At 40.7% G+C, this 21,496-nt stretch overlaps 1 protein-coding gene across 1 annotated transcript in view; it reads left to right on the top strand.

Moving 5' to 3' along the window:
* Nucleotides 1–21,496, top strand: part of LOC106092652 (uncharacterized) — a 149,596-nt gene that overhangs the window by 64,099 nt on the left and 64,001 nt on the right. The window contains exon 4 of the mRNA XM_059368832.1: nt 4,965–5,037. Coding sequence (XP_059224815.1) covers nt 4,965–5,037 — 73 coding nt within the window. The remainder of the gene's footprint in view (nt 1–4,964; nt 5,038–21,496) is intronic.

The following is a 21,496-nucleotide window of genomic DNA, read 5'->3' as shown; positions in this document are numbered from 1 at the left end:
ATTAGGCCACATAGTTTTAGAAAGCTAACAGCCACCTCTTTGTGACCATCTATCATTCTTTGCCCCTCGGCCCAGATCCTGAAGACTTAGCTTACATGTCGCTAAAGGCATACCAACAGATTCCAGTACCCCTGGAATGTTTTAGATAGTTCCTAGTTTCGCATGCTCGTCCGCTCAACAATTCCATGGGATCTCTCTGTGGCCTGGCACCCAGAACAGGTGAATTTTAAACTGTACAGCCATCTCGTTGAGAGATCTGCTACAGTCGAGGGCGATTTCTGTGCTCAGAAATACATTCTCTAGGTATTTAATGACTGACTGGCTTCCTAAAAAGATATTTAAGCGATATTTATAGCCATTCCACCACTTCTTTAACTGCCAAGATCTCTGCTTGCTACACAGTGGTCAGGTAATCCTCTCGATATTGCCAAAAGCCCACCTGCTCGTCTAGTTTGGAACCATCCATATGGAAGTCTAGTTAACTTCTATTACTAGGGATATTCTAGTTTCAATGGGTTCTATCGGTGCAGTACTTTTATCAAAAAGCGGCTCAGGTAGGGTGTAATCCACACTGCCTGGAACATCGAATATTGTATCAAGGATGACACAGTATCCATAACAACCACATGGCCAATGAGAAAGTTGCAGTTGTCGCTGCAATTTGTCTAGCCACAATTTCCGGAGGCATAAGATGTAGCATTAAATTCAGTGCATCAGATGGTGTCGTCTTCAGCACAGCTGTGATGCACAAACAAGCCATCCTTTGGATCTGGTGGAGTATTGAAGAGTAGGCGGACTTTTGAAGTGCCGTCCACCAGACCACAACACCATTTAGCATTATAGGTCTAACAACTGCAGTATATAAACAGTGCATGACATGTGGTTTAAACCCCCCAACTTTCGCTAATAGCTTCCTTGCATGTGTATAGGGTAAGAATTGCTTGTTTTGCTAATTTGTGTCCAAAGTACAGGTGACAATTGTTGTCCGATCGTGTTCAAATTTGGTACAGGCATGTTTTCCGCCTGGAAACAATGCCTATTGAAATTGGAGAAATTCGGTACAGTTTTACATATAGCTCCCATATAAATGTTCGTCCGATTTGGACTTATATTGCAATAACATCCTCATTTGTTAACCGATCCACTCAAAATTTGGCAGGACTGATTTTTCGTGACTATCGACAATACTGATGAACTTCATAGAGCAGTAGTTATTATAACTTTGAACTTATTTGCTCGAAATTTGTTGCGGATGGTTTTAGAACCCATCTGAAAAGCTCTTCCGAAGTCCACTAAATTCGATTTCGAATAAGATGTAGCTAGCAATTTCCACTAATAGGGCTGGTGTGGGGTGTTATATGGTCGGCACCGCCCGACTTTTGCCTTTCCTTACTTCTTTTTGTTTTAACAAATGCTTATAAAATATCCAAATGATAAATTCTCACTTTGACACCATAATTCCTTAATAATCTAAAAGATGCAACAATTATTGCTTATAACAAAAGCAAGTCGCAAATGTAAGGGCTGCCATTTAGCTGACAGGATTAACCGCCTTTTCTCAAATTAATTGAATCAATTTCATTTGTAAGTCGTAAATTAATGTCATATTGTCATAAATCCTGACAAATACGAAAATGAAACCTTCGGAAGAATTTTGCAGAGAACACCTGAGTTTTCATTGTCTTTGAAAATGAAATTTGGCATGAGGTCATTTAGGTGGCAGATATAGCATTGCCAATGCTCATGCAATGCGACACATATACCTAACTGTGAAACAAGAAAATTTCAAAAGCTCAAAAAACATTAATTCTTACACTCAATATAAGCAACAAATTTTGCCTATAAGGATTACACTAAGGAACAGAGGCAAACTATTCGCATATCAATGAGTTGCAGTCCGATTCAAGTTTAAGCTCAATGAAAAGGGGCCTCCTTCTTATAGCCGAGTCCGAACGCGGCGCCGCAGTGCGACACCTCTTTGGAGAGAAGTTTGTACATGGCATAGTATCTTCCGGCGTGAACATCAAAACATTTTTCTGCGGTGGTTATCCCCTTACTAATGCTGGCTACATTTGTGAGGTACCCTGCCATGTTAAAATTTCTCAACCAAGTGGTTTCGATATGCTGCATGTCGTTCGAACTGGCGTAAAAAAGGAGGCCCATATCATTGAGCTGAAACTTTAATCGGACTGCACTCATTGATATGCGAGAAGTATACCCTGTTCCTTAATTCGGTAATGGTGCGTTCGATTTATTTCGAACTTTCTCAGGGATCTCACTATTCGTGTCGTTATAGATGGTTTCTCATCCAATGAGCATAAATTGACCGCAGGTGTAACCTTTCTCCTTCTCTTTTTCTAATTTTTATCAACGATCTGTTGGGTCAGACATCGAATCTACCGATCTACTCATTTGCGGATAACAGTAATCTCTGTCATTCGTACTCATTCGACCATAGGCCAAGACTTCGAGAGATTGAGGACAAGAGGTGGGTTATGGACGTTATTCTCTGCCAGAATTTGCTGGCCATTTCTGAGTGGGGTCGATAGAATCGAGTAGATTTTAATGCACGGCAGTCTCAGTGCTGCTTGTTTTCACACAAACGATTCGCTGACCCATTACGATCATCTTTGTCTATCAACGGTGCAGATGTTGAGCAATCAGAAGCTCTTGAAGTTCTTGGCATGAAAATAAAAATGATGTCCGTTGGGCTAAACATATATTCGAAGTGTCGAAAGAAGTATTCAAGTGTTTAGGCTTTCTTAAACGGTGTAAGAATTACTTCACTCCGTCCGATCTTCTTGACATGTATGGGCTGGAGCTTCAAAATCATTACTGTAGCCACTGGACCGTGTTCAGAGATGAGCGATGGCGTTGATTGGGGACAGTGGGGCATTCAACTCTATTGCCTCCCTTCATCATCGTCGCAATGTGGGTTGTTTGGCCCTGTTCTATCTGTACTTTCATGGTGTGTGTTCGTCTGATATTCATCTTCTTATTCCTGATGTAAGGATGTATGTCAGGGATACTAGACACTCCAGGAACTCACATCCGTTTGTAATTGATTGGCCAGCGGACCGCACAATGCATTATAGAGAGAATTCTTATTTCGCCCGAACCGTTCGTATGTCGAATCGACTTCCGGCTAATGTTTTTCCCACCCACTTTGACATCCAAAGATTTAAGACAATTGTCAATAAGCACTACATCCTTTTCCCCCCCTCCAATTCCTAATTTCCTCTCGCCAACGCAATGCACTGCATTCATAGGGGACATCCCTTGCATGTTGGCTGACAGAAAAAAAAATGCGCCCTTTGGGGGCTCAAAAGTAAAATAGAGAGATCGATTTATATGGGAGCTGTATGAGGCTATAGACCGATTCAGACGATAATAAACACGTATGTTGATGGTCATGAAAGGATCCGTCGTACAATTGCGCCCTCTAGAAGCTCAAGAAGTCAAGACCCCAGAGCGGTTTATATGACAGCTATATGAGGTTATGGACCGATTTGAACCATACTTGGCACTGTTATTGGATGTCATAACAAAATACTTCGCGCGAAATTTCATTCCAATCGGATAAGAATTGCGTCCTCTAGAGGCTCAAGTAGTCAAGATTCATGATCGGTTAATATGGCAGCTATGTCAGGTTATTAACTGATTTAAACCTAACTTAGCACAGTTATTGGAAGTCATAGCAAAACACGTCGTGCAAAATTTCATTCCAATCGGATGAGAATTGCGCCCTCTAGAAGCTCAAGTAGTCAAGACTCATGATCGGTTTATATGACAGCTGTATGAGGCTATGGACCGATGTGAACCATACTCAGCACAGTTGTTGGATATCTTAAGAAAACACGTCGTGCAAAATTTCATTCCAATCGAATAAGAATTGCCCCCTCTAGAGGCTCAAGTAGTCAAGATCCAAGATCGGTTTATATAACAGGTGTATCAGGTTATAAACCGATTTGAACCATACTCAGCACAGTTGTTGGATATCATAAGAAAACACGTCGTGCAAAATTTCATTCCAATCGGATAAGAATTGCGCCCTCTAGAGGCTCAAGAAGTCAAGACCCAAGATCGGTTTATATGGCAGCTATATCAAAACATGGACCGATATGGCCCATTTACAATCCCAACCGACCTACACTAATAAGAAGTATTTGTGCAAAATTTTAAGCGTCGCACAGACTGACGGACGGACGGACAGACGGACATACGGACAGACGGACATACGGACAAATGGACAGACGGACATACAGACAGACGGACGGACGGACGGACGGACAGACGGACTGACGGACGGGCAGACGGACGGACGGACGGACTGACGGACAGACGGGCAGACGGACGGACGGACATGGCTAGATCGGCATAAAATGTCACAACGATCAAGAATATATACGTTATGGGGTCTCAGACCAATATTTCGAGAATTGGTCCACCACCATCCTGTTGTGGAGGGTATACAAATATTCAAAGGACTAAGATTTTCATTTACACTGAAGACAGTACACATTTGGACCAAACAAGTCCACTGTATGCAATTTTCATTCACTGTCATAATGCCTTCCAGTTCAAGGATTACAAAAATGACAAAATTAACTTTGTATAAATCATATTTTGTGTTATCGTAATTTTTCAGACTTACTGATTATTGTAATTGCCATTTCCATTTCCATTCCCGTTTCCATTACTTTTATCATCAATACTATTTCTTGTGCGGCTGACTGCTGTAGCTGTGCGTTTCCCTCGATTGCTACCACCTGCTGCCCCACATCGAATTCGAGTTCTTTTTGTGAGATGTTCAAACATTCATAGTGGGGAGCTTCCATTAAATTACAAATGTCCTTCGTTTGTTGCTTTCTCTTTAGCCTTTAATATCCAATGTAACATTTACAGTGAAATTTCTTCTCTGCTAAATAAACCACAATGCTCAGATTTCATTTTTATTTTTGCAGGTTCCACGCCACGACAGCTGTGAGGTTTGCTTGTGCATGGATGGCGAAATATTTTGTTGGTGGGAAAAATGCGGTAAGTTCTCTGGTACGCGCTTCACTTTGTAGCCTTGCGGAAACTTCATTTATAAGCGTATAATGTATTCAATTTATTGAAAGTACAATGAAATTTTAACCTTTCTTCATGCCAGTTAAAAAAAAAGAATGGAGCCGCAAACATTTTTAAATTCCATCAAAGGACTGAATCAACCAAAAACAAGTAAAAAGGCGTTAAGTTCGGCCGGGCCGAACTTTGGATACCCACCACCTCGGGTATATATGTAAACTTCCTTTCATCAAAATTCGGTGAAAAATTCATAACTTATGTCCCATAGCAGTTATATTAAAATATGTTCCGATTTGAACCAAATACTAATAAGTACAGTAGATATATCTAAAAATAAACCGATCTGAACCATATACGACACGGATGTCGAAAAGCCTAACATAAGACTTTGTCAAATTTCAGTGATATCGGATTATAAATGCGAATTTTATGGGGCCAAGACTTTAAATCGACATATCGGTCTACATGGCAGCTATATCCAAATCTGGACCGATTTGGGCCAAGTTGCATATACATGTCGAAGAGCCTAACACAAAGCACTGTCCCAAATTTCGGCGAAATCGGACAATAAATGCCTCTTTTATGGGCCCAAAATCGAGAGATCGGTCTATATGGCAGCTATATTCAAATCTAGACCGATCTGGGCAAAATTGAAGAAGGACGTCGAAGAGCCTAACTAAACTCACTGTCTCAAATTTCAGCGACATCATACAATAAATGCGTCTTTTATGGCCCCAAAACCTTAAAACCTAGATATCGGTCTATATGGCAGCTATATCCAAATCTGAACCGATCTGTGCGATATTGCCAAAGTATGTCTAGGGGCTTAATTTAACTCACTGTCCCGATTTTCGGCGACATCGGAAAATGAATGAGCATTTTATGGGCCCAAAACCTTAAATCAGGAAATCGGTCTATATGGCAGCTATATCCAAATCTGAACCGATCTGGGCCAAATTGAAGACAGATTTCAAAGGGCCTAAGACAACTCACTGTCCCAAACTTCAGCAAAATCGGATAATAAATGTGGCTTTTATGGGCTTAAGACCCTAAATCGGAGGATCGGTCTATATGGCAGCTATATCCAAATCTGGACCGACCTGGGCCAAATTGACGAACGATGTCGATGGGCCTAACACAATTCACTGTCTCGAATTTCATCAAAGTCGGATAATAAATATGGCTTTTATGGGGCTAAGACCCTAAATCGGCGGATCGGTCTATATGGGGGCTATATCAAGATATAGTCCGATATAGCCCATCTTCGAACTTAACCAGCTTATGGACAAAAAAACAATCTGTGCAAAATTTCAGCTCAATATCTCTATTTTGACTGTAGCGTGATTTCAACAGACAGACGGACCGGCATGTCTAGATCGTCCTAGATTTTTACGCCGATCAAGAATATATATACTTTATACGGTCGGAAATGGATATTTCGATGTGTTGCAAACGGAATGACAAAATGAATATACCCCCATCCTTCGGTGGTGGGTATAAAAAAGTTCGTGATTACCAAATAGGATTTTGTTTGAAATTCGTACATCTTGTGTTTTATACGCATTTTGACAGAATGGAAATCGAGAGGTGGCCTTGTTTATAAACTACTTGCTTAATCCAGAGTAGCATCTGTTTGCCAATATTACTCTTTGCTTTATTTCAAAACTGGTGTCCTTCGTTTCGATTGGGAACCATAACTTTCTTCATTTCTTTTTATCTGCTCGGGTGTAAAGACGTTATTGGAGTTGCTACCATCCATATTATTATACCCTCCACCATAGGATGGGGGCATACTAATCTAGTCATTCCGTTTGTAACATTTCGAAATATTCCTCTAAGACCCCTTAAAGTATATATATTCTTGATCGTCTCGACGTTATGAGTCGATCTAGCCATGTTCGTTTGTCCGTATGTCAAAATCACGATAGCGGGCGAACGAATAAAGCTAGCCGCTTAAAATTTTGCACAGATACTTAATATCGACGTAGGTCGTTGGGGATTGCCAATGGGCCATATCGGTTCAGATTTAGATATAGCTTCCATATAAACCGATCTCCCGATTTGACTTCTGGACTCCTTACAAGCCGCAATTTTTGTCCAATTTGATAAAAATTTTGCATGTAGTGTTCCGTTATGAATTCCAATAATTACGACAAGTACGGTCCGAATCGGTCTATTACCTGATATATCTTCTTCTGATATATAAAAATCAATTTGTGTTTGTTTGTTTGTTTGCTTGCTTGTTTGTTTGTTTGTGTGTTCCTTATCGACTCAATAACGGCTGAACCTGTTTTCTTGAAATTTTCACAGATGGTGCATAATGATCCCGTGGTGAATATAGGGTACTCCATTTTTTGATATCTGAAGGAGGGCGGACCCTTCCCATTACCCTAATTTTCAGATACGCCAGATCTCGGAGATGGGTGGTACGATTTAAGCGAACTTTTGTGTGCTCTCTTGTAGTAACCTTAAAACAAAATTTTGGTATCCAAATTTAGGATGGGGTACCTGGGGGCCGCCCCACCTCCAAAACCTTCAAAATATATGTACAAACCAATCACGACAATATGGGACTCAAATGAAAGGTAATTAAGATTAGAAAACGTATCTGATATCCAATTGTCGAACCAAGTATTTAGGGGACCAATCCAACCCCCAAACACCGCTAAATTGGACATATTTACCGACCATGGCAATGTGGGACTCAAATGAAAGGTGTTTACGAGTAGAATACGAATTTGATATCCAAATGTTGGACCAAGTTTCTGGGGGTCCACCCCTTCCCCAAAACACCCCCCAAACATGACTTATATACTGACCATAGCAATATGGGGCTTAAAAAAAAGCTATTTGAGAGTAAAATACGAATCTGATATCCAAATATGGGACCGATTGTTCGGGGGACCGCCCCTCCTCAGAAACATGCCCCAAAGAGGACAAGTTTACGACCTTAGCAATATGGGGCTCAAATGAAACGTCTTTGGGAGTTAAGCACTAATCTGATATCAATATTCCGGAAAAAGTTTTTATGGCGCCACCACACCCCCATAACACCACCCAAATAGGAAGTACTTGCTGACCATTGCAATATGGGGCTTAAATAAGAGGTATTTTAGAGTAGGACACGAATCTGATATATATTTTCAAGACCGAGTCACTGAGTCACTGGCCGCCCCATCCCCCAAACCGATCATGTTTGCCGACTATGGAAATATGGAGCTCAAATGAAAGGTATTTGGGAGTAGACCACGAATCTGATATCAACATTCGGGACCAATTATCTAAGGGACGTCCCAACACCATAAAAAACCCCATATAGGACGTAGTTGCTCGCTAAGACAATTTGAGTCTTCATGATAGTAGAGCTCGATATTGGTAGTTTTTTGGCCCAGACTCCAAACCGGACATATTTGCTGATTTTTGGAATAAGGTGCTTAAATGAAACGTATTTGAGATTAGAAAACTAATTTGATATCTAATTTCGAGGCCAATGCCAATATGGGGTTCAAATAAATCATATATAGATACATGAGAATAGAGCACGTAGCTGATATTTTTTCAGGGCTTAGTGTTTGGGGGACCACTCCACTCCCCAAAACACTCCTAAATCGGACAGATTTACCTACGATGTCAATGTGGGGCTCATATGAAATTGATACCCACTTTCGGGACCAATTTTTTGGGGTCTACCCCTTTCCCAAAATAGATTACAAACTGGAATTATTTACGCATCATCGCAATATGGGGCTAAAATAAAGGTATTTGGGAGTTGAATACGAAAATCTAACTGTGACACCATATATCTGGGGCACCGCTCTTTCCCCAAAACCCCCCAAAGGGTAAAAATTTGCCGACCATGCCATTATGAGGCTCAAATGAAAGGTATTTGAGATTGGAAAACATTTTGATTGACCAATTTAGGGGCCAAGTGTTTGGGAGATACCTAATCCTATATACTCTACTTAAACCAATGAAAAGTTGGTTTTAAATAAATGTTATTTAAGACAAGAGCAGGATGCTGATATTTTTTTCAGGTTTAAGTGTCTAGGGGAACACCTCACCGCCGTAAACACTCCTAAATCGACATCATGAGAATATTGGGGGGGAATTAAGGCTTTTTTAGAATGGCATTAAACCCTCCGAGCGAATTCGTGTTAAAATAAAGGTAATATGGAATTCAGATAAAAGCACATAAGTTGATATATTGTTAGTCAAGCGACATGCATATCCTTTTTCCGTAACATATCATTTCACTAAAAGCTCTTTTTTGTGAAAATTAATATTTAACGGATAATTTTGTTCCATATAAAGTAAAAGAAGGCGCAGCGGAGCGGGCCCGGTTCAGCTAGTCTTCCACATAAGCTGATCTCCCAATTTGACTCCTTAAGCCCTTACAAGGCGCAATTTTTGTCGGATTTGGCTGAAATTTTTCATGTAGTATGTTCATATCCATATCGGTCTCTCACATGACATAGCTCCCATATAAACCGATCTTCCGATTTGATTTCCTGAGTCCTTACAAGCGGGACGATTTGGCATGCGATTTTCTGTTATGACTTCCAACAACTGTGCCAAATATGGTCCAGACCCGTCTATAACCTGATATAGCCCCCATGTAAAATGGTCTCAGGATCATCCATGTTTGGTTCCCAGAAGCCTATTTTTCTGGTTTGACAGACGTTTGGTATGTAGAATAAAATTATACCCAACAACAAAATATTTATACCCACCACCGTCACTCCGTTTGCAACACATCGAGATATCAATTTCCGACCTTACAAAGTATATAAATTTCGGATCGTCGTAAAATTCTAAGACGATTTAACGATGTCCGTCTATTCATCTGTCCTTCCGTCTGTTGTAATCACTCTACAGCCTTCAAAAATTGAGATATTAAGTTGAAATTTGGCACAGATACGTCTTTTCGATGCGCGTTGGTAAAGTTCTTGAACGGACCAAATCGGACTAATTCAGATATAGCTGCGATACAGACCGATTTTCCGATAAAGGGTTTGAAGGCCAGAAAAGCTTTATTTATTACCCGATTTCGCTGAAATTTCCAACTGTGGGTTATTTTAAGTCTCCCGACATCTGAACTGAACATGGATTAGATCGGTCAATATTTAGATATAGCTGCCATATGGACCGATTTCCCGATAAAGGGACTGAAGCCCCTACAAGTTTTATTTATTGCCTGATTTCGCTGAAATTTGAAACAGTGAGATTTTTTGAGCCTAACGATATCCAAACTTAATATTGTTTAGATCGGTTTATTATTGGATATATCTGCCAAAAAGACCAATATTTTGTTCTACAAAATTGATTCGAGGCATTTATATTATACCACTTAATGTCCGTGCCAAATTTCGGTTTTTAAGTTATCCAATTTTCACTGGAGTGTGACGAAATGGAGTTTACATATATACCCGAGGTGATGGGTATCCAAAGTTCGGCCCGGCCGAACTTAATGCCTTTTACTTGTTTCAATTACTTTAATGGCTGCAGTTACTTTTTTCGGTTACCAACCTCTCAAATCGGTGAAGTTGTTGTTGTAACAGTGTGTTGTGCTCTATCTTTCACCTGCTTGGTTCTGTTGAATATCCAGATCCAGGAACTCTGCGATTAAGGTGGGGTATGTTCAAAGGGATTTGGGTCTGAATCTTGTAGATCCGGCTGGGCAGTTAAACAGGTGTCGGGTGTTGGTGGTTCCAGGTCAAAATCAGGACACACATCCTGCAAGTTGGCATCAATCCTTGCTCTGTAGAAGTTGAGGTGGCTGGATCTTCCGGATCGTAATTAAACTAGAACTACTCTGGTAAGCCAGGGGAGGTAATTTCTTCAGGTGCGATGTGTTGCAGTCGTTCTCCAAGGACAAAATATACTCGGTAGCAATACACCGCATCTGCTATCGCGTCGGCATGAATGTCTTCCAAACCCGCTTGTTACGCAGTTTGATCTAGAGGGTCTATCTTGTAGCGCAGCAACCCTCGCTCCAGATCATGAACATCCTTAAGGTTTCTGGGCGGTGGACAGCTATCCACAAGATAATGATTTGGATGGTCCCAGCGATAACAACCCAGAAGGTATTGCTAAGACATCATATAGTTATGTCATCCCACGTGTGGGATCTTTGTTCCCTGATGGAGGTGGTCCACGTGAGAATTGAGGAGTCATCCTATCGCAGTTCGGAGATCGGCATTCTGACAAATCTGAATATTTTGCCACTGTCTGTCACAGAGCTTACGAGACTATACTGCCGCTGCATAATCGCCATTGACCGACCAAATGCTTTGCACGTGATCTTTGTCAGCAAGAGACTTTGTTTCTGTTTCGGACCTTATCGCAGAGTGCAGTGAATGTCAGCTGAATTTGTAAGAACTTCATCGACCATTAATTGCAGCTCCCTTCCCCCTCATGTGTGTATGTAGTGAATAATGTGGCTGAAGATTTGGTGGCAGATATCTTCAGATCTCTTGCAGCGAAATAAGAGGCAAGTTCGTTGAGGTAGCCGTTTATCTTATCGCAGGTGTCACCAGATGGTTGGGGAGTGTGATGCCATAATCGTACAATCGTACGCATATGATACGATCTCTATGCCGTCTGGAGGGGATAGAAAAGAGAAAAAATAGAGGTTGAGTGGTGCCAGAGATATCACCCCTGTCCATCTTCCAGACATCGGGTACTAAAAGAGTGGTCAGAGGCAGGTTAGGTTGGTTGTAAGGTACTCGACTCCAAGTAGACCCAGATTCTTCAACAACAGTGTAGAATTGCCGACGGGTCATTAACACTTACGTCGCCAAAAGTGGCTGAGGTCCTATTATCCCTTCTTTCGGCGCTCGAGAGTGACTTAACAGTAGACCACAGTTTGCCTAAGTCGGTGCCTAAGTTACATTGATCCAAGTGTTCCAGCCACAGATTCCGCTTATGTTCGTTGACTATCCTATTTGTTTCTAGATTCACCTGATTCTGGGGTTAGTGGGGTGTGCACAACGAATTCCATCACGCTTGTCTGGTATTCGCAGAATGTCTGCGCATGAAATAGGTATTCGACCGGCTGGTATAAAAAAAGCTGCTGCTGCGTTAATGATATCTCGGAATTTCCTCTCGACAACTTTACTCTCTGAAGCCGAACCAATCGGCTTTCTTCAGATTGATAAACGTCCGGCGCTCAGAGGTAATGAAATAGGGTGGTCGGTCGATGGCGAGTATTTTGGGCAAGTTTGTCTGATCGCAAAGAAATAACGGCTTGTCTGGATACGTCACTTAGAAGATTATGGGATGCAATGGAAATGTCTGGCGAGCTGCTGCGCCTCCTCGTAATCCTAGTGGGAGGAATCCTCAATCTATAATAAGCTTGGCCATTATCTGGGACAAAAATACCAACCGGCTAAAAAAATTACCAATCGGTCAGCTTTGTCCTAACAGCTTATAAAACTTACTATTTTGTCGATCTTGTTTCAGAGTCTATTGCAATTCAAATGTGGGAATTATACACTTAATGGCACTGACCCGGTAATATTGGGGCTGGGGTGTTGCAGTTGCGTATATTGCCGCACAGGAGAAGTCGCAGAAATCACATAGTCCGAAGACGATGACGACCTTTGTGCCCTGTCTATATTTGCACAACACCTTTAAACATATTCAGTGCGACTATTTCCCGGTCGTGACGTTAACCTCGTTTGGTATTGAGTGGTTAGAGAGATTATTTCCAATTCTTACTGAGGAACGTATATCAGCAAGCGTCACCCTGCGGAATCTTATTAATTTTGGAGGGATACCAAACTCAGCCATGGCTTGAAATAGCTTGTTGGCCTGTTGAAAGCAGTTTTGTTGTCAATGAAGAGCAACATAAGTTCCATAATTTGGAGAAGTTTGAATATCTTTTCTATGGTGAATTTACTAGGCCTAAAGCCACATCGATAGGGCCCAATTATCTCATTGACTTAGGTTTTTGTTTTTCACACATTACGCTCGATAGTTTCTTGTATACGATGGGGAGGGGACACTTCCACACTTCGCCTCGTCTTCTTTTTTGTGTATGGGACATAGTATGCCGCCGTACCAATCATCGGGCTTGCGTTCTTCTGGCCAGATCGCGCAGACGAGCTGACGTGTAGTCTCCGTTCTTAAATAATTCAGCGGGCAACCCATCGGCTCCAGCTGCCTTATTGTTCTTCATTTGAGTCACAGCTAATTGGACCTTATTCTGAATGGTAGGTAAACATTCAATACCATCATCAGAGATTGATTCTGCGGTATTCTCTTCGTCGCCATCGTTGGACACTAGCAGCTGGAAAAAATGTTCCTTCTATATCCCAAGCACTCTATCTGTATCAGTTACCAGATTTCCTTCTTTGTCTCTGCAGGAGAATGTGTCTGCACTAAAGCCATCGCTTTGATGTTTGATTCTTTGCTGAAAATTCCGGATTTCATTCTGACTCCTGTCTACATTCTGACTATGTCTACAAACGTATTCATAAATGGCAGTTACGTAATCTGACAGATCATTGAGCTCGTCTCGAAAGAGAAACAAACAAAAGTTGTGAAAATTAATGATCTTCGCCCTAACAGGCAAAAAAAAAAAAAAAATTTTGAAAATGAAGCTTGGAAGCCTCATTTACTACCCGGTAAGCTGAGTTTTGGAACGGTTAGTTTTGATGGGTCCTTCGATATCAGAACCGATCATGTCTTTTTTAGATATTTATTTTTTATTTTTTAGATATAGTTGCCATATAGACCGAACTGCAGATATTGGCTCGTAAATCCATCAATTACTCACTTATTATCCGATTTCCCTAACATTTGGAACAGAGATTTGCATTAGACCACCCATCCTTTAAGCCTTGCGGAAAGAATGGGTATGGTTCATATACGACTAAACTTAGAAATATCTCTCACATAGACATATCATCCGATTTATGGTCTTACGTTCATAAACCCGCATGTAGGCCACCCGGTTCCGAACCGATTATGGTCAATGTCAGAAAATATTTAAATATATGACCTATGACCTATATTAAACGTTTTTTGTATATATCTGACATATAGTCCGATCCGCCGATGCCAATTTAGATCCTTAGGCCCAATAAGCCTCATATATTAACCAATTTCTTTGAAGTTTAAAAATGTAACTTGTATAAGTCTCGGTATCTAAGCCAAAAATGATGCAAATCGACACATATTTGGAGACATATTTAGAGAAGAGTTATAATAAAATAAAATAATAAATATATCAATGATTGTAGATATCTAAGGCACTGCCGAACTTAGTGCGTTTTACTTAACCATTTGTCTTAATGGATAGAAAATCTCAATGGTCTCACGGTTACAGACTAGGTTAGGTTAGGGTAGGTTGAAAAGAGGGTGCAGATATTAATCCGTCCCATGCCACTATGGATATACACCTAAGCCAGTAATCGGATTGTTGTGCGCTCTAAAAACTATAAAGTAACCTCTAAAAATAAAATTTTAAGTTATGAATTCCGTGCAACTTACAAAATCCTTAATTGTTTTCAATACCACTCCCCTAAGTTGGTTCATGTCTGATATTGTGTCTCCACCTAAGTACCGGTGTCTGTTGGCAGCGAAAGCCGGGCAATGACAAAGAAAATGCTCCAACGTCTCATCATCTTCACCGCATGCCCTACACATGCTATAACTTGCCGCACCAATTTTACATAAGTGAGCTGGTAGTCCTATGTGTCCCGTTATGATACCAATAGCTATACTGACCTCCTTCTTGCTTCCTTTCAGTAATAGCCTCGTCTTCTCACTATCTGAATCCCCCCGTCCTACCGACCGTTTTGCTGTTCCACAATGTTACATGCGGATTCGTCGCCCACTCCCTTAACTCGGACTGCGTCGACCTCAAAGGCTTCGGGTTAACCATGTTTATTGACGGCAGTCCTCTGGCCTTTACCGCCAAATCGTCTGCCCTTTCATTTCCCCTTACTCCGTTATGGTCCTGCACCCAAACGATGTGGATTTTACCATTCTCAGAGAAGGCGTTAATCTCCTTCTTACACTGCATGACTGTTCGTGACCTTACCGTCTTGGTTGTTATTGCATTTAGGGCAATTTTACTGTCGATAAGGATGTTCACACTCGACGCCCGGATCTCCGCCTGTATCACCGTATTTTGGTCAGGCAGTCTAAAACTGATCTCAGTCCCTGGGTTCTTTATATAGAGCCCCAGGCCCACTCTGTCCTCCAGTTTTGATCCATCCGCGTAACATGATCTTCCATATGGCAATACTAGGGTTCCGTCAATCCAAGACTGTGCCGATGGCAGCAGTGTCTCGCACTCGACTTCAAGGTTCACCACACGTATCCGATCGGAAACCTCTTCCTTTCCTTCCAGGGTTCCTATCGTCGCCTCGATTATACCGCCATGGTATGAGCTGCTCCCATCCTCAATCCATTTTCCCACCGCCTTCAGTCTCATAGTCGCAGTGGCTGCCTCATACTTAATCTGTATGTCAATGGGTCGGATATCTAGAATAGTCTCCAGTGCCCTAGTGGGCGTGGTCCTCGTCGCTCCGCCTATGCCAAGACTTATGTTGCACTTTTTCTCCATAGCACCTTTACTTTAGAGGCTTAAATAAGTACTGGTCTAATCACGCTCCTGTAGAGCCAGTCAACTATCCTCGGATTCAGGCCCCATTTCGAGCCTACGGCCTGTCTACATAGTGCCCAACATCTGTTAGCCTTCTCATTACGTTCCTGAATGTGACACTTCCAATTTAGTTTCCTGTCCAAGATCACACCTAAATTTGACCTTGTCAGATATTAAAATCGTCTTATTGAGGAGACGTAGTGTGTTAAATTGGCCCACCTTCGTCTTCCTCATGAACAGGCATATTTCAGTTTTCTCTGGGTTAATATTGAGACCCCTGGGTCTAGCCCAGTCATGTGCCATATGCAAGACCCTTTCGGCCCTTCTGCATAGATGGTTCGAATCCTTACCCCTTAGAAGTATTATGACATCGTCTGTGTAGCAGACAGGTTCAAATACATCCTCAGTCAGCAACCGTAAGAGGTCATTTATGGTGGTTACCCATAGGAGTGACGATAAAATGTCTCCCTGTCGCGTGCCCGGTGCCACTTTCTCCCTTATATTTATGCCATGGGACACAAAATTTATCAACCTGTTCCTTAGCATATGGTTTATGCATATGCTATAGGCTAAAATATTCTGAAAAATGTAACAAAAGTCTGAGAAAAAACTGCAAGTCAAAATCTGGCAGCTCAATTTTCGCCGTAGACGTATGGTTTAGTGGACCCGTGATATGTTCAAATCGCCCCACCCTAATGGACATGTATGTGCTTTGTACATACCACAAATTTGATTAAAAATAAAAGGGAATAACTGCAACAAGTACCACATTAATTATGGTTCAATCATTATGATCATCTAAGTGGCTGCAGTCACTTCAACAGCATGGATACTGTGATTGCTGTCATGGAAACTTTTTCGCATTTTATTGCCACTCATGCAAACATGGATTTGTTTACTAAGTATCAAATAAATTAAAACTATTCAACATAGTTATCAATATGCTTTATTAACAAGTAGGTACAGACTAAAATTGATTAAAGCGAACTTTTAATATCCTACCACATAGAGGGTATAGCGTCACATAGTGGGTAAATTTGAAAAACAACTAGTGAAGAATATCCCGTGTGAAAGTGGCTAGAAATATCTTTTTGAAGTTTGGACTGGTTAGAGCAAAACTTCAAGGCCCTAGGTTGTACGTGCACATTTTGGCAGGCCCCTAAATCAAATCGGTATTTCGAAAATTTGTTGGGGCTGCCTAATCTTCATTTGCTATGCAATTACCATTTTTATACCCTCCACCATAAGATGGGGGGTATACTAATTTCGTCATTCTGTTTGTAACTACTCGAAATATTCGTCTGAGACCCCATAAAGTATATATATTCTTGATCGTCGTGACATTTTATGTCGATCTAGCCATGTCCGTTCGTCTGTCCGTTTGGAATATATATACTTTATGAAATATATTATACGAAATTAGTATACCCCCATCCTATGGTGGAGGGCATAAAAACTCTGCTATTGAGGGTTCATTTTTAGCGGAATACATGGTGGTGGGTACCAAAGATTCGGCCCGCCTAAACTTGCCTTGGAGGTTATTTCATTAGAGGTTATCTCGTAGCGTCCATATTTTGTGCTTATCAATGATTTGTGTTTTTGTTTGAAACAAACTTATTTTGTTTTTTTTATACCCTCCACCATAGGATGGGGGGTATACTAATTTCGTCATTCTGTTTGTTACTACTCGAAATATTCGTCTGAGACCCCATGAAGTATATATATTCTTGGTCGTCGCGACATTTTATGTCGATCTAGCCATGTCCGTCCGTCTGTCCGTCCGTCCGTTCGTCCGTCCGTCCGTCTGTCTGTCGAAAGCATGCTAACTTCCGAAGGAGTAAAGCTAGCCGCTTGAAATTTTGCACAAATACTTCTTATTAGTGTAGGTCGGTTGGTATTGTAAATGGGCCATATCGGTCCATGTTTTGATATAGCTGCCATATAAACCGATCTTGGGTCTTGACTTCTTGAGCCTCTAGAGTGCGCAATTCTTATCCGATTGGAATGAAATTTTGCACGACGTGTTTCGTTATGATATCCAACAACTATGCCAAGCATGGTTCAAATCGGTCCATAACCTGATATAGCTACCATATAAACCGATCTTGGGTCTTGACTTCTTTAGCCTCTAGAGTGCGCAATTCTTATCCGATTGGAATGAAATTTTGCACGACGTGTTTTGTTATTATATCGAATAACTGTGTCAAATAAGGTTCAAATCGGTTCATAACCTGATATTGCTGCCATATAAATCGATCTTGGGTCTTGACTTCTTGAGCCTCTAGCGTGCGCAATTCTTATCCGATCAGAATGAAATTTTGCACGACGTGTTTCGTTATGATATCCAACAACTGTGCCAAGTATGGTTCAAATCGGTCCATTACCTGATATAGCTGCCATATAAACCGATCTTGGGTCTTGACTTCTTTAGCCTCTAGAGTGCGCAATTCTTATCCGATTGAAATGAAATTTTGCACGACATGTTTTGTTATTATATCCAACAACTGTCCCAAGTATGGTTTAAATCGGTCCATAACCTGATATAGCTGCCATATAAACCGATCTTGGGTCTTGACTTCTTGAGCCTCTAGAGGGCACAATTCTTATCCGATTTGAATGAATTTTTGCACGAAGTTTTTCGTTATGATATCCAACAACTGTTGAAATCGGTCCATAATCTGATATAGCTGTCATATAAACAGATCTGGGGATTTGACTTCTTGAGCTTCTGGAGGGCGCAATTCCTATCCGATTTGGCTGACATTTTGCATGACGTATTTTATTTTTACTTTCAACAACTGTGTCGAATAAGGTTCAAACCGGTTCATAACCTGATATAGCTCCCATATTAACCGGTCCCTCGACCATCCTTATTCGGTTCCTATAAGTATTAATTTTTGTTGGTTTGGTAGAAGTTTGTTATGTAGAATAAAATTATGTCTTTCAACTAAGTTTATTTTGTATACATTTTTAGCAGAATCCATGATGGTGGGTTCCCAAGATTCGGCCCGACCGAATATTGCACGCTTTTACTTGTTACTCTTTTTCGATTTTCTCTCACTGTGGTACAGGGTATTAAAGATTTGTCCATTTGTTTGCAACGCTAAGAAGGAGAAGAGCTAGACCCATTGATAAGTATACCGATCGACTCAGAATCACTTTCTGATTCGATTTAGCCATGTCCGTCTGTCCGTCTGTCTGTCTGTGAGTCCATGTATTCTTGTAATCAAAGTGTAGGTCGTATTTGTTGTCCGATTGTAACGAAATTTTGCACATGTCACTTATTTGTTCCAAGGACAAACGCTATTGATTTTGAAAAAAATCGGTTCAGATTTAGATATAGCTCCCATATATATCTTTCATCCGATATGGCTTTTTAAGACTGTAGAAGCCACAATTTTCGTCCGATCTCCACAAAATTTGGCATTGGGTATTTTATTTCAGGTCTACATATGTGTGCAAAATTTCATAAAAATCGGTTCAGATTTAGATATAGCTCCCATATCCTTCATCCGATATGGCCGTTTAAGGCTGTAGAAGCCACAATTTTTTACCGATCTTTACAAAATTTGGCATGGGGTGTTTTATTTGACGTCTCCATATGTGTGCAAAATTTCATAAAAATCGGTCCAGATGTAGATATAGCTCCCATACATATATATCGCCCGATTTGCACTTAAATGGCCGTAGTAGCTACAATTTTCAACCGATCTGCACAAATTTGGTACTGACTGTTTCGTTACTATAATATTATCCTATTTGCAAAATTTCATCAAAATCGGTCCAGATGTAGATATTCCTCCCATATATACGTATCGCACGATTTGCGCTTAAAAGGGCGTAGTAGCTAAAATTTTCAAATGATCTGCACAAAATTTGGCACAGGCTGTTTTGTTACTGATCTTAACACATCTCGAAAATTTCATCAAAATAGCTCCCATATAAATCTTTCATCTGATTTGAACTTTTAAGGCTGTAAAAGCCACAATTTTGGTCCGATCTTCACTTTATTTGGCGTGGAGTGGTTTTTGTTAAGTCTCAATGTATGTGCAAAATTTAATCAATATCGTATCAGATTTTGATATAGCTGCCATATATATTTTACCATAATTTTGGTCCGATCTTTACAAAATTAAGCAAGAGGTGCTCTATTTGACGTCTTCATATGTATGCAAAAAATCGGTTCAGATTAAGATATAGCTCCCATATATATCTTTCATCCGATATGGCCTTTTAAGGCTGTAGAATTCACAATTTTTGTACGATTTTGCATGAGACTTTAAAATTGACGTTCCAATATGTGTGCAAAATTTCATTAAAATGGGTTCTAATTTAGATATAGCTCCAATATGTATATTTCATCCGATATGGACTTTTAAGGCAGTAAAATCCACAATTTTGGTCACATCTTTACAATATAGGGCGTGAGATGTTCCATTTCATGTCCCATGTGTTCATGTTCGATATAATTCCCATATAATCTTTTATCCAATATGGTCTTTGAAAGATGTGGAAGTCCAAATCTTTTGTCCTATGGTGGGAAAATCTTACTACAATAGGTTCTATTGTAAATTGCCATTTCAATTGGTATCCAAATTAAAGTCTGACTAGATTTCGAGACAAGTTCTGCATATAAAAAGTACTACAATACATACACTAGTTTTGTATTGAAGTAAATGCAAATGCCAATTTTGCCCATGAACATTCAACTAAGGAAAAGGGGCAAACTTCTTACCTATCAATGAGTGCAGTCCGATTCAAGTTAAAGCTCAATGATATGGGGCCTCCGTTTTATAGCCGAGTCCGAACGGCGTGCCGCAGTTCGACACCACTTTGGAGAGATGCTTTACATTGCATATAAACTCTCAAAAATGTTGCCAGCATTAGGAGGGGAAAACCACCGTTGAAAATTTTTTCTGATGGTCTCGCCAGGATTCGAACCCAGGCGTTCAGCGTCATAGGCGGACATGCTAACCTCTGCGCTACGGTGACCTTGCGCACCTCGTATTGAATTAGTAGTGGTATTTGTAGTAATCTTTGTTATACCCAACACCGAAGGATGGGAGTATATTCACTTTGTCATTCCGTTTACAACACATCGAAATGTCCATTTCCGACCCTATAAAGTATATTAATTCTTGATCACCGCAAAAATCTAAGACGATCTAGCCATGTCCGTCCGTCTGTTGAAACTATCCTACAACCTTAAAAAACAGAGATATTGAGATTTTGAAACTTTGCACAGATTTTTTATACCCTCCACCATAGGATGGGGGTATACTAATTTCGTCATTCTGTTTGTAACTACTCGAAATATTCGTCTGAGACCCCAAAAAGTATATATATTCTTGATCGTCGCGACATTTTATGTCGATCTAGCCATGTCCGTCCGTCTGTCCGTCCGTCCGTTCGTCCGTCCGTCCGTCTGTCTGTCGAAAGCATGCTAACTTCCGAAGGAGTAAAGCTAGCCGCTTGAAATTTTGCACAAATACTTCTTATTAGTGTAGGTCGGTTGGTATTGTAAATGGGCCATATCGGTCCATGTTTTGATATAGCTGCCATATAAACCGATCTTGGGTCTTGACTTCTTGAGCCTCTAGAGTGCGCAATTCTTATCCGATTGGAATGAAATTTTGCACGACGTGTTTCGTTATGATATCCAACAACTATGCCAAGCATGGTTCAAATCGGTCCATAACCTGATATAGCTACCATATAAACCGATCTTGGGTCTTGACTTCTTTAGCCTCTAGAGTGCGCAATTCTTATCCGATTGGAATGAAATTTTGCACGACGTGTTTTGTTATTATATCG

The sequence above is a fragment of the Stomoxys calcitrans genome, chromosome 5 (assembly GCF_963082655.1).
Source record: "Stomoxys calcitrans chromosome 5, idStoCalc2.1, whole genome shotgun sequence".
NCBI lineage: Eukaryota > Metazoa > Arthropoda > Insecta > Diptera > Muscidae > Stomoxys > Stomoxys calcitrans.
This window is presented reverse-complemented; position numbering and strand designations above follow the sequence as displayed.